The following is a 12,598-nucleotide window of genomic DNA, read 5'->3' on the forward strand; positions in this document are numbered from 1 at the left end:
TTTCATGTTACAAAGCTTAAATCATTAATAAGACATATCAAATTGTAGAACATGTGTGATATAGTATTTTAGTCGTTTATCTTGTCAAGCTATGATTACTGAGAGACACATCTTTTGTAACGAGTTGTCTGGGGTTCAAAACTGGCCCATGTACAGTTTTTATAAAACCAAGCAAAATAGCTACAGCAAAGCAGTGGCTGTACTGTAAATCAAAATCAGGATTCATTTGGTTGCTTTTTGTTTTGTAATTTCACTGAAAGAAGAACAGGTCGCAGACTGTGTAGAGTATGCGTCTGAGTGCTGTCTGATGGTCTAAAGAACAGTGCCATTCTCGACTAATGTCTCCACTACCAGGGTTTGCTTCTGACTAAAAGGAAGCATAAAGCTTAATGTAACTTAAATGCTTTTTAAAAGTGTACAGTTACTATTGAGATGAAACCTTCATACTGGCTCAGACAGAAAAGGGCAGGAGTATGCATTGAGGAGTTTCTCCCAGATCCAAAAAAACAATTAGTAAGACTGTTGCAAAAAAAAAAAAAATTAGATAAATAAATAAATAAAATTCTCATTGTGAAATATTTGACCCACATTTACAAAGTACCGTCCACAATTCAGTGGGGCGTATTGAGTCCTGCAGGAACACAATCCTAGTGGACCCTTTTCACAGAATGTGATGATGCATTTCCACAGTTATTAACATCATAAATCTTTATTTTTTTCATTTTAATTTAAGTACAATTTTAACAGTCTGCTGTGTTTGATATTGCCTTGTCATTCAATTACATTGCTGCTGTGTGAGTGTTACTAAAATGGCCAAAAACATTGTCTTGTTTATATCTTTCTCTCTTATGACAGGGTTATAATAATGCCCATGGGTTATGTTAGGTTTAGTTTCACTGTGTTTTTGGTTTCGTTCTGCCTGAATTCTGTTTGCTACTTAGGTCTATTAGTGTCACGGATTTCAGAAACGAACCCAAGTGCAGACAGTTTTTAAGAAGCAGCTTTATTTGACAAACAGAAAGCAAAAACCCACGAGGGGGCAAATGAACATTGACTAGGCAAAAATAACCACTGACAGGACTCTACGCTGAACTTGACAACAAACATACAGCAATACTGACAATAAACTAGACTTGACAATTCACTAGGAGGATTACTCACAGACAGGATACACAACGAACAAGCAACCAGTAACAACCACAAGGACAATATATAAGGGAGACAATCACAAGGGCACAGGTGACACTGATGAAACAATAATGATTGAACGAGGAGAACAAGGGGGCGTGGTAAGACAAGTGACTGATAAAACATTAACTGACAAGTAAACGAGGTAAAGACAAGACAATGCAACCACATAGCCTAAAACAACAAACCATGTGCTGACACAAAACATGAGTCTGTCATGATCCAGCCTCAGAACTAGGATAGAGGACAGGATCATGACAGAACCCCCGTCTTAAGGAGCGGATACCAGACGCTCCACATGAGACATGACAGACTGCAAAATGGACACAAGCCAACAAAACATAACAGCTAACAACAATGGCAAACAAGAATACATAACAACAGGATTGGGATGACACAATAAAAATAAAAAACAAGGGAGGGGGGGTGGGGGAACAAACATGTTCATAGGCGGAGGTCCAGAGTGGATGGGTGGGAAAAAAGTCTTAGACTCACTGGACGAGGGCTGAGGACAAGGGAACCGGACAGGTCTGGGAGAAGACACAAAAGGTACAGTCTTGGGGGGGACAGACCGGGTTGAAACAGTAGCAGGGGTAACCGGAGGAACAGGGGACAAACCAGGTGTCGCTGCAGCTGGCAGCGGAGACATAACAGGAACCAAGACTGGAGGCGCTGCAGCTGGTTGTGAAGCTGAGACAAGCGGTACATCAGGCGACTGTGGAACAGAGACAAAAGGCACTGTGGCTGGCTGCGAAGCTGGAACAGGACTGGACTCTGCCACTTTCCCATCACCCTCAGTGTGGCCTGGAATGGGCTCCTTAGCTGGGACAGGGCTGGACTCGGTCAACCTCCCATCAACCTCCGCACGGACAGGAATAGCAGTAGCGGGTTGGAGGGCCAACACGGACCCGGGAAGGGAGTGAGACGGAAGACAAGAAGCTCTCTTCCTCCTCTTTTTCCTTGGCCGCGGGGCAGAGGCCATAGCTGGACTTGTGATTGGTAAGGTGGTCACCGCAGGGGCCGTTGCTGAAACTGGAGGGACCGCCACAGGCAAAGCCGACTCAGTGGAAGAGGCATCCGATGCAGACTCCCACGACTCCCGCCTTCCTCGCTTTCCACGGAAGCTTACAGCTACGGCAGGTGCTCCGGGGGTCGAGGTGGAGAGAACATGGTCCCCAAGCGTTGCAACGGCTAGAATGCGACCCTCCGGGATCACTGGTAGTGAGAAAGATGGCAATGTCCTAATGGAACCCTGCAGCTTCTTCTGACACACATGGTCCACCACTTCACGGAACGGGCGTCGGATCAGCCCCTCCCGTTCAGTCAAAGGAGGAGGAACATTGAGACCTGCGATGAAGTAGGAATTTAAGAGGATCTCCGGCATGAATCTCCTCCTCTCCTCCAGGGCCTGGGCATATCTCTCCAGGGACTCTTCTCCCTGGGGAGGAAACGGAGCCTTACCCCTCTTCATATCGGCAGTAGTCGACTGCCACCACTGTTCATGGTCATCTGACTGGCGTCTGGCAGGATGAGACATACTGTCTGCTGGGTTCAAAATTGGCTTGTTCGTTCTGTCACGGATTTCAGAAACGAACCCAAGTGCAGACAGTTTTTAAGAAGCAGCTTTATTTGACAAACAGAAAGCAAAAACCCACGAGGGGGCAAATGAACATTGACTAGGCAAAAATAACCACTGACAGGACTCTACGCTGAACTTGACAACAAACATACAGCAATACTGACAATAAACTAGACTTGACAATTCACTAGGAGGATTACTCACAGACAGGATACACAACGAACAAGCAACCAGTAACAACCACAAGGACAATATATAAGGGAGACAATCACAAGGGCACAGGTGACACTGATGAAACAATAATGATTGAACGAGGAGAACAAGGGGGCGTGGTAAGACAAGTGACTGATAAAACATTAACTGACAAGTAAACGAGGTAAAGACAAGACAATGCAACCACATAGCCTAAAACAACAAACCATGTGCTGACACAAAACATGAGTCTGTCATGATCCAGCCTCAGAACTAGGATAGAGGACAGGATCATGACAATTAGTTGCTGATTACAGTCACCTGTTGTTCAATAAGTTTCCTCATTATCTTAACAAGTCCTCAGTTTACTCTGTTCATTGTTCCGTGTCATCAATGTCTTTACTAGGTTGTTTTATTTGTTTCCCGTGTGTTATCTCCTGTGTATTCCATGGTTTGGATTTTTGAATTAAAGAGCCCTATGTTGTGCCGTGTTTGTCACATAAAAGTGTTTTTTTGCTAGTTTCAGCCTGACGCGATTATCATTTTTACGTCCTGTCCAACGATGTTTAAATAGCAAATGCATTTGCGCCCAAATGCACTTTGGGCAAATGCGCAAAATTGTGCTGGTCTGAAAAAATGAAATAGAACGTGCCATTGACCAACTGAAACATGGTCTAATGTCAATGGCGCAATATTTTTTTAGTTATTTAAAGGGCGCATTAGAAATATGAGCCTATAGGCGGGTCCATAACGCGCTTGCACTCTGTGTATTACACCAACCTGATCTCACAGGAATTCGTACTAATTTTACGAGGTGGCTAATTCGTAACAATTCGTACGACCTCACTCGTATGAATTAGTACGATTTTGCTAAATCGTACATATTTTACGAATTAGCCAATTAGTATGAATTCGTACGTATTACCTACTGACCCCTCCCCTAAACATAACCGTCACGTGGGTTTAGACAAATCGTACAAATTCGTACGAGTGAGGTCGTATGAATTAGTACGAATTAGCCACTTTTGAATCACTCGTACGAATTGGTCGTGAGATAGCGTAGAATACACACACAGGTACACGCAGCAACACACAAAAATGCCAAATGTTAAAAAGAAAAGGATTACAATGTAAGATTATTGTGTACATAACGATATGGTGGAATCCAGCTTGTCCCGTAGATGGCATATTCATTATTTAGACGACAGAATTTGATAGTGGAAAGACCGAACTCGTCTCCAGAGCGCAAACTCGTGCTCGAGGTCAAAGCTATCTTCGGCTTGCTGCACATGGTCACTCATTGGCTCCTCCCACTATCACCTCGATTCACCATTACTCCATATAGTCCACTCGAAGGAGTGAATGAAAACGAATGAGTGAATTCGGACACTGAGTGCGCCGGAAGGGCTTCCAATTTCGCATAGTTTGTGCTTGGTGATTAATAATTATTTGAAATGTAGCAAACTAGCAGCTTCAGTAGTAAGGAAAAGATTTATCTTGAACTCAGAAAGTAGCATATAAACCTTAATTAAACAATTTAATAACTTAAAAAGGAATTTGTACCTGCATGATATTGCGCTGGACCAGCTCGGTTTGAAAAAGGATGATTAACTCGCCAAACGGTTCGCCTCCGAAGGGTCCGGTGGACAGAAAATGATCCCCATGCCGCTGTTCTGCTCTCCAAAGCAAACACAAAGCGGTGACTCTCTCGATGAATGCTCGATCAACATAAAAAAAGATGGCCGCCAACGGATTTCGATTCTGACGCGCATAAATTTTGCTTCAAACTTTTGTTTTTACATGCGCCAATTTTGCTCTTGACGCATGATTCAAAGTGTTCAAGCATACAACTAGACGCTGTAGGCGCGAATTTGACGCGCTATTCGTGTCTGGTGTGAGCGCACAGTAGGAACATGTTTGGGAAACTCTGCTGTAGTCTTTGCAGAGTGGAATAGTGACATGACGAGGGGCGACAACGTAGTTACCTTCCGTCGCTGCTAGTTCTTTATGTCGGTTTATTGTACATGGGCTACAAGCTTTCCTAGTTGTTTTCTCTAGTTTTGATAACAGTTTGATTCCAATCTTTTCCTTCCAATAAAATTAGATCCATGACTCCTGAACTCCCTGCAATTCGTGACAGTGTGTATGGTTGACAGTGTATGTGTGGACTGAAGTAAAAACAGTTGAGAACTACTGATATGACATTAATTAAAAGTATATATAAAGCTATATCCCACGCTACCTTCAGAGCTCTCTCCAAAGCCAACCCGATCTCACGACCAAGTCGTACGAATTCGACGAATGATTAAAAAGTGGCTAATTCGTAACAATTCATACGACCTCACACGTACGAATTAATACGATTTTGCTAAATCGTACATATTTTACGAATTGGCCAATTCGTATGAATTCGTACGAATGACCTACCCCTGACCCCGCCCCTAAACCTAACCATCATGTGGGTTTAGACAAATCGTAGGAATTAGTACGAGTGAGGTCGTACGAATTAGTACGAATTAGACACTTTTTAATCATGCGTCAAATTCGTACGAATTGGTCGTGAGATAGTGTTGCCAAAGCCATGTCTCCTCTAAAACACATGAATGTACGCAGCCAGAGCAGAGTCTGCAAAGCGTCACGAGAGACGTCGTTGGTGGTGGGGGGAACGGAGCGCTTTCAAACCACCTCATGTATTATTCCAACCCAATCCCACTGCAATTCGCACGATTTTCACAAGGTGGCTAATTCGTAACAATTCGTACGACCTCACTCGTACAAATTAGTACGGTTTTTGCGAAATCGTACATATTTTACGAGTTGCCCAATTCGTATGAATTCGTACAAATGACATACCCCTGACCGCGCCCCTAAACCTAGCCATCAAGTGGGTTTGGACTAAAAATAACAAATTTGTACGAGTGAGGTCATACGAATTTGCAATCTTTCAATCTCTCGTACAAATTTGTACGAATTGGTCGTGAAATAGCGTTGGTTATTCACTTGTGAGACAATTGGATATTTTATGGTCTTGAGAATTCCACAGAAGATTAAAGATTATTTTAATTACTGATTGCTCTCGGGATGTGAAAAGACTTTCAACCAGCATATTTCTTTCTTTTTCTTTTTGTTATGAAAAACATTGCCTAGCTTTAAATGCATTTTAGGTAAACTCACGAAACATTAATTGTAGTTTAAATAACTAAACTGAGCTAATAATTTAAAGCTTTTAATGTTGTAGTATTGACATGGTTCTGAGAACGGATTAATTGTTTTCATAATATTCTTCTAGACATAACAATATTAAGTCATATTAAATGGTCTATTTTGGGAATGTCCTAAATTTGAGAGACTTTTGTTCCAACAAATTAATAAACATGAAATGAAGCTTTTCGTTCACAAACTTAACAGTTTTAACCTGTCCTTGTGTCACCTTTCTCTTTTTATACCATTAGGGAAAAATACAGAATCAAAGCCCCTGATAAAGCTGCCGCGGGGCAAAAGGACAATATGAGATATCTCCTCTCTCACAAAAATACACGTTCAGTATGCCGGTGTGTGCTTGACAAAGAAATCATAGTGGGCACTTTCAGCCTGCTGGTGGCGTTTTCATGAATAGTTCCATTCGGGTCCAGACATTAAGAAGCAGATTGTCTGAGTTGACTAGCGCGTGTATTCGCAGAAGCTTCTGCTGGTGATCAGCTCTTCGCTTGATTGCCCACTGGAGTGCCTGATATGAGAGGAAGTGCTTTTCTTATAAATCAAAGGCAATGAATGTCAGCACAGCCTGAAATCCCCCATTTTCTCATCTTCACGCAAGCCTTTGCCATAACTTTGGTGTAATGACCATTCAATTACTGCCAAAAGATATGTCAGAAAATGTTGGACGTGAGACCCAAAGTCCCAGATTTATCATATCTTTATGGTTTCACACTCACATTGCACAGTTTAAGGTACCTTTTTTTGTATGTGTGTTTCGGTGTAAATTTGTTACATTTAGCACTCCCGGGCGTATAAATATTACGTATAAATGTAAATATTTTACATATAAATAATATTTTTTTCTTAAATATACATGCTTGTGTGTGTATTTACATATATACAAAATAATTATACACAGTGCACCCACATATATTATGTGAACACAAACTTTTATTTTGGATGCGACTAATCGCGATTAATCATTTGACAGCCCTAAAATGAATACATACTTTTGCACAAAGCAGGGGGATGCAGCGATGCCATTATCTGTAAAGTATCTGTATTCAGCTAGAATTAGATGTGGGTTGGTCTTAAAGGTGAAGTTTGCGGGATTTTTCTATGTTAAAATTAGTGCTGTCAAATGATTAAAAATATTTAATCGCGATTAATCGCATTAAAGGGTTAGTTCACCCAAAAATGAAAATTCTGTCAGTATTTACTCACCCTCATGTTGTTCCAACCCCGTAAGACCTTCGTTCATCTTCGGAACACAAATTAAGATATTTAAGATATTAAGATCGCTCCTGCATACAGTCCGTAGGCTTCTTGAGGGACTGGCTCTTGCTGTCCTCGAAAAGTCATTAAAGACATCGTTAAAATAGTCCAAGTGACTACAGGGGCTCAATCTTAAGTTTATCAAACGACGAGAACACTTTTGTGCGCAAAAAAACAACAAAAATAACGACTTTATTTCAACTATTCGTTTATTTCTCCCCCTGCGCGAGTCAGGTTACTAGTTTAATAGCGTAAGCTTCTGTTATTGTACGTCACACGCATCACACACACATGACCAGCGTCGGCCAATAGTGAGCCTACGTGTGACGTAGCTCTACGCAATCACACTACGTTAACTGACATACAGGCTCATGGAGAAGGAAGTGAATAGTTGAAATAAAGTCGTTATTTTTGTTGTTTTTTTGCGCACAAAAGTGTTCTCGTCGTTTGATAAACTTAAGATTGAGCCCCTGTAGTCACTTGGACTATTTTAACGATGTCTTTAATGACTTTTCGAGGACAGCAAGAGCCAGTCCCTCAAGAAGCCTATGGACTGTATGCAGGAGCGATCCTTATATCTTAAATATCTTAATTTGTGTTCCGAAGATGAACGAAGGTCTTACGGGGTTGGAACAACATGAGGGTGAGTAAATACTGACAGAATTTTCATTTTTGGGTGAACTAACCCTTTAATGTCATAGTTAGCTCGTGATTAATAACACATTTTTATCTATTCTAATGTCTCTTGATTTCTTTTTGTCTCGTTATTTTTTCTCATTTTAATGCTCTTATCAACATGGAAAAGTGGATCGGCTTGCTTTGTGCAAAATCTTTCCTGCGGTGTACTTTTTTTTAGAATTATGGCCGATTTGTAGATTGTACGTACAAAAATTCAGATATTTTAATTTTTTTTATTTTGTCAATTTACCATTCATTTCCTATGGGTCGGTCATTTTTGACCGAAGACCACAAGTGTGACTATTAGCATGCTCGGATCATGACCTCATTTTTTTTTTTTTTTGTATTGACATACCTAATGCCATAAAAGTCACCAAGTTTCATAACATTCCGATGAAGCTGTGATTTTTTATTATTCAAAACAGAAAATTTTCAGGTCATAAATGACCGAAGACCGTCTGAGGGTTAACACCAAGAGAGGAAGCCATTAGCTACATATAAAAAGTAAACAGGTTTTCTTGCATGAGAAAGAGTTAAACTACAAATCATGGCTCCAAAATATTGCATTGTCCACCCAATCAGAAATTAAGTAAAGTCTGCAACATCATTTAATTTTGATCTCCTGCACTGTAAAAAAAATGAAAAATAAATCCTGTAAAAAAACGGTAAACTACTGGCAGCTGTGGTTGCTAGCATCATACCGTAACTATACGGTGTGTTACTGTGTTTGTGTTAGACTTAAGGTGTTTTGATGGCCAAAAAAATTGACAACAGTAGCTTTAAAAGCATGACGTAGCCTATTTGATCAGATTCTTAAACATGAGAATCAGTTCCAGTTTCAGCTACTTTTCTTTCCTAAATTAATCAATGTTTTTGGACAAATCTGTTAATTTAATTAATGGTTCAACTGCTCACTCAAAAAGACAGTCACTTGTCGCCACCATCTGGTTTAATGATGCAAGTGGCGCAAACACAGACAAGCGGAGTCATATAGTCTGATAAAAACAGTGAAAAGTCAAACACATTAGAAAAAACGTTATACAAATATATTTATACAATAATAATGGCAATATATTTCGCATATCTCGCACTGTATGATCGTTAATTGAAGCGAAGCATCGCGTTGGGATTCGCGCTCGGCTCGAGCTTCTGCAAACAAAAATAATGCATTCTTTGATTGGTCTCACGAACATTTTGACATTGACGAGCGGTAAGCGGATCAGATGAGAAGGTCAGTTATCGTCACGATGGGAGAATCATTGCAGCAACAAATTAGAGTTAATATTACGGGTACGACTCTAACTGGGTGTTTTTTTGTTTTCACGAAATTGGATTAGCAACTAAATGATGCGCATCAGAGGGGATTTAGAAGTGGGTGTACGCAATGCCGACTGAAAAGGAAGTTGTAAAGTTTTGCATTTTAAAGAAATCCCCTCTCCGCGGACGGTATGGCGGGCCAAATTAAAGGATACCACGGGCCAACTTTGGCCCGCGGGCCCTAGTTTGGGCATCTCTGTGTTAGAGCATATAGCTGTTAAATTAAAGTTTTATACTGTAGCTGACAATACAGTATTTAGCTGTTAATTTCAAAAACAGTAATACACCGTATTTTTACGGTATGATGCTGGCAATCACAGCTGTCAGTAGTTTACTGTTTTTTACACGATTTTTTTTACAGTGTCACGCTTTCCATAGCTGGCAGGACCCAGGCCTGCTGCAAAACAAAAAAGGTTTATATATTCAAAACCTGCCAACATGAATAAGCAAATCTATTGCGGTATTCAGAACCTTCTCAGCCTGGAAAGACCTTTTGCTTATCAATGAAGTCTAGACAGTGTGACGCAAAATCAATATTGTGTATATTCAGTTAGTTTTTAGTTGTCAACACAGTCAATTTCAAAGCATATCAAAGGTGAAATGTGGATGAAAACCATTAAACAGTTATCGGTGTAATGTCATGTTTATGTGTTCATGATGGGTTAGCAAGGACAGCCAAATTTGTTTACCATCAGCTTGAAACACACATACATATACATATATTTTTAAACCAGTTTTTGCTTTTCGTCTTTTGGTTTATTTTCCTTTTTCTTTCTCTTTCAGGGAAGTGTGAGCACTGAAGACAATGACCACCTACTAATAAACAAACGGATGGACGGAGGAATGAGAGAAACGATAAGGGTCAGCTGCTGAAGATTTTTACTGTGATTGTCCTGAGAGGGCTCAACGTTAATCTTCTTCACCTTTGCCCCTTCCCTCTCTGTCGGCCTGAATAGCATGTATTGACCTCTCATTGCTCTGGCATGAAACCATCTGACTACAGAATGATTTTCCTACTCTCTAAAGACATTCAAGTTGCAATAGCACTTGTTGGTACTCTTCCTTCACACATGCAGACACTCACGGTGATGTGCGGGTAAAGCATTCCAAGATGGAATACAACCAGCAAATACAAGCCTTATAGCAGCCATATTACTTTTACCTTCAAAAGAAGCATCAGGCAATACTAAATTGAATCAAGGCCATCCTTTGCTATAACAGCTTGAGTCCATTCATCGAAGGCTTCGATTTTGGATCTGTTGGTTGAGAACTCACTGACAATTGTTTGAACTGGTGCATTATAATCTTTGAGCATTAAAACATCATGAAGGATGCACGTGATTTATTCATTCATGTATTTTTATTTTCATAGGTTACACTTGGTCTTGTGAATGGCTTTTATTATTTGTCCCTTGTATGACTCTTCAGACAATCATTGGACCCGTAGTCAATTTTGTCCATCTATGCCTAGGGGAATTTTCGGTTGCACTTTATTTTACAGTATATGCACTTACTATAAAGTGTACTTAAAGGATTAGTTCACTTTTGAAAAAACTTTTGCTGATAATTTACTCACCCCCATGTCATCCAAGATGTCCATGTCTTTCTTTCCTCAGTCGAAAAGAAATTAAGGTTTTTGATGAAAACATTCCAGGATTTTTCTCCTTATAATGGACTTCAATGGGAACCAGGTCCAACCGAGGTCCAAACGACAGTTAATAACAGTTACAGATGCAGCTTCAAATGTCTTTAAACGACATCAGACGATGAATAAGGGTCTTATCATGCGAAACGATCGGTTATTTCAAAGCTTATTCCAAAAATGTAACTTTTCTAAGGACAAATGCTAGCCTTTCTCCATTCTGTGAGGCGCGTTTGCAACGTCACGTAATACGTAATTACGTTCAAAAGGTCACGGGCGACGTAGCCAGAAGTACAGAGTCAGAGTGTTTACAAGTTGAACGCATAGGTTGAACGTGAAAACTAACTCAAAACGCCTTTTACAAAAAAGGAATTAAAAGGTAAAACAACGATGTCGGACCATTTTGATTCTGTACTTCCGGCTACGTCGCCCGTGACCTTTTGAACGTAATTACGTATCACGTGACATTGCAAACGCGCCTCACAATATATTACAAGGCTAGCATTTGTCCTTAGAAAAGTTACATTTTTGGAATAAGCTTTGAAATAACCGATCGTTTCGCATGATAAGACCCTTATTCATCGTCTGATATCGTTTAAAGACATTTGAAGCTGCATCTGAAACTGTTATTAACTGTCGTTTGGACCTCGGTTGGACCTGGTTCCCATTGAAGTCCATTATAAGGAGAAAAATCCTGGAAGGTTTTCATCAAAAACCTAAATTTCTTTTCGACTGAGGAAAGAAAGACATGGACATGACATGGGGGTGAGTAATTTATCAGCAAAAGTTTTTTCAAAAGTGAACTAATCCTTTAAGAAAGTACTTAATAAAATAAGGTAACTACATGGGTTAGAGTTATGTTTAGGGGTAGGATTTGGTTATGTAAACTTAAAAAAAAAAATGCTGGGTTGTTTCACCCCAAATATGGACAAACCCAAATGCTGGGTTGAAAATGGAAGTAAAAAAATTACAGTTGAAATCGAAAGTTTAAGTTGGATTAAAGTTTTTAATTACATTTTTAACCCAACATTTGGGTTTGTCCATATTTGACCCAAACATTTTGAAAAAAAAAAAAAAAAACAGCATTTAATTATCCCACAGTTGTTTCAATTTCTAAAATAATAACAACATTTATTATGTAACATGTAATATTTCACGTGAAACGTTACCGTAAAATAAAGTGCTGGAGCTTCCTCTTGGCACATTGAATAAATGTGCAGTTTGTATAACTGATGCACATGCAATGTGGGTACTAACTGATTAGCCTTCTTCATCAGCGATATATTTATTGCAGCCTAATATGACTAATCTTTAGAACAGCATTTATAGTTTTGTTATCTTTTACGAGTTAAGATGCTTTATTTATTGTGGCTTTGGTCCACATTCTCTACTAAAGTCTTTCTAGACACTGGAGTCCACCTACATCAAAGAATGTGTGCTATTTTCTGACAGTAGCTATTAAATATTTTTTTTTCCCCACTTTTTACTTCGTTGAATGAAGTTTTGGAGAAAGGCAGCACTCCTTGGGG

The 12,598-nt window shown here is 39.8% G+C and overlaps 1 protein-coding gene across 1 annotated transcript in view; it reads left to right on the forward strand.

Moving 5' to 3' along the window:
• Positions 1-10,759, forward strand: part of gabra6b (gamma-aminobutyric acid type A receptor subunit alpha6b) — a 37,416-nt gene extending 26,657 nt beyond the window's left edge. The window contains exon 10 of the mRNA XM_039688408.2: positions 10,211-10,759. Coding sequence (XP_039544342.2) covers positions 10,211-10,220 — 10 coding nt within the window. The 3' untranslated portion in view covers positions 10,221-10,759. The remainder of the gene's footprint in view (positions 1-10,210) is intronic.
• Positions 10,760-12,598: the final 1,839 nt, after the last annotated feature.

This window comes from Pimephales promelas, chromosome 19, assembly GCF_988280905.1.
Source record: "Pimephales promelas chromosome 19, fPimPro1.hap1.1, whole genome shotgun sequence".
NCBI lineage: Eukaryota > Metazoa > Chordata > Actinopteri > Cypriniformes > Leuciscidae > Pimephales > Pimephales promelas.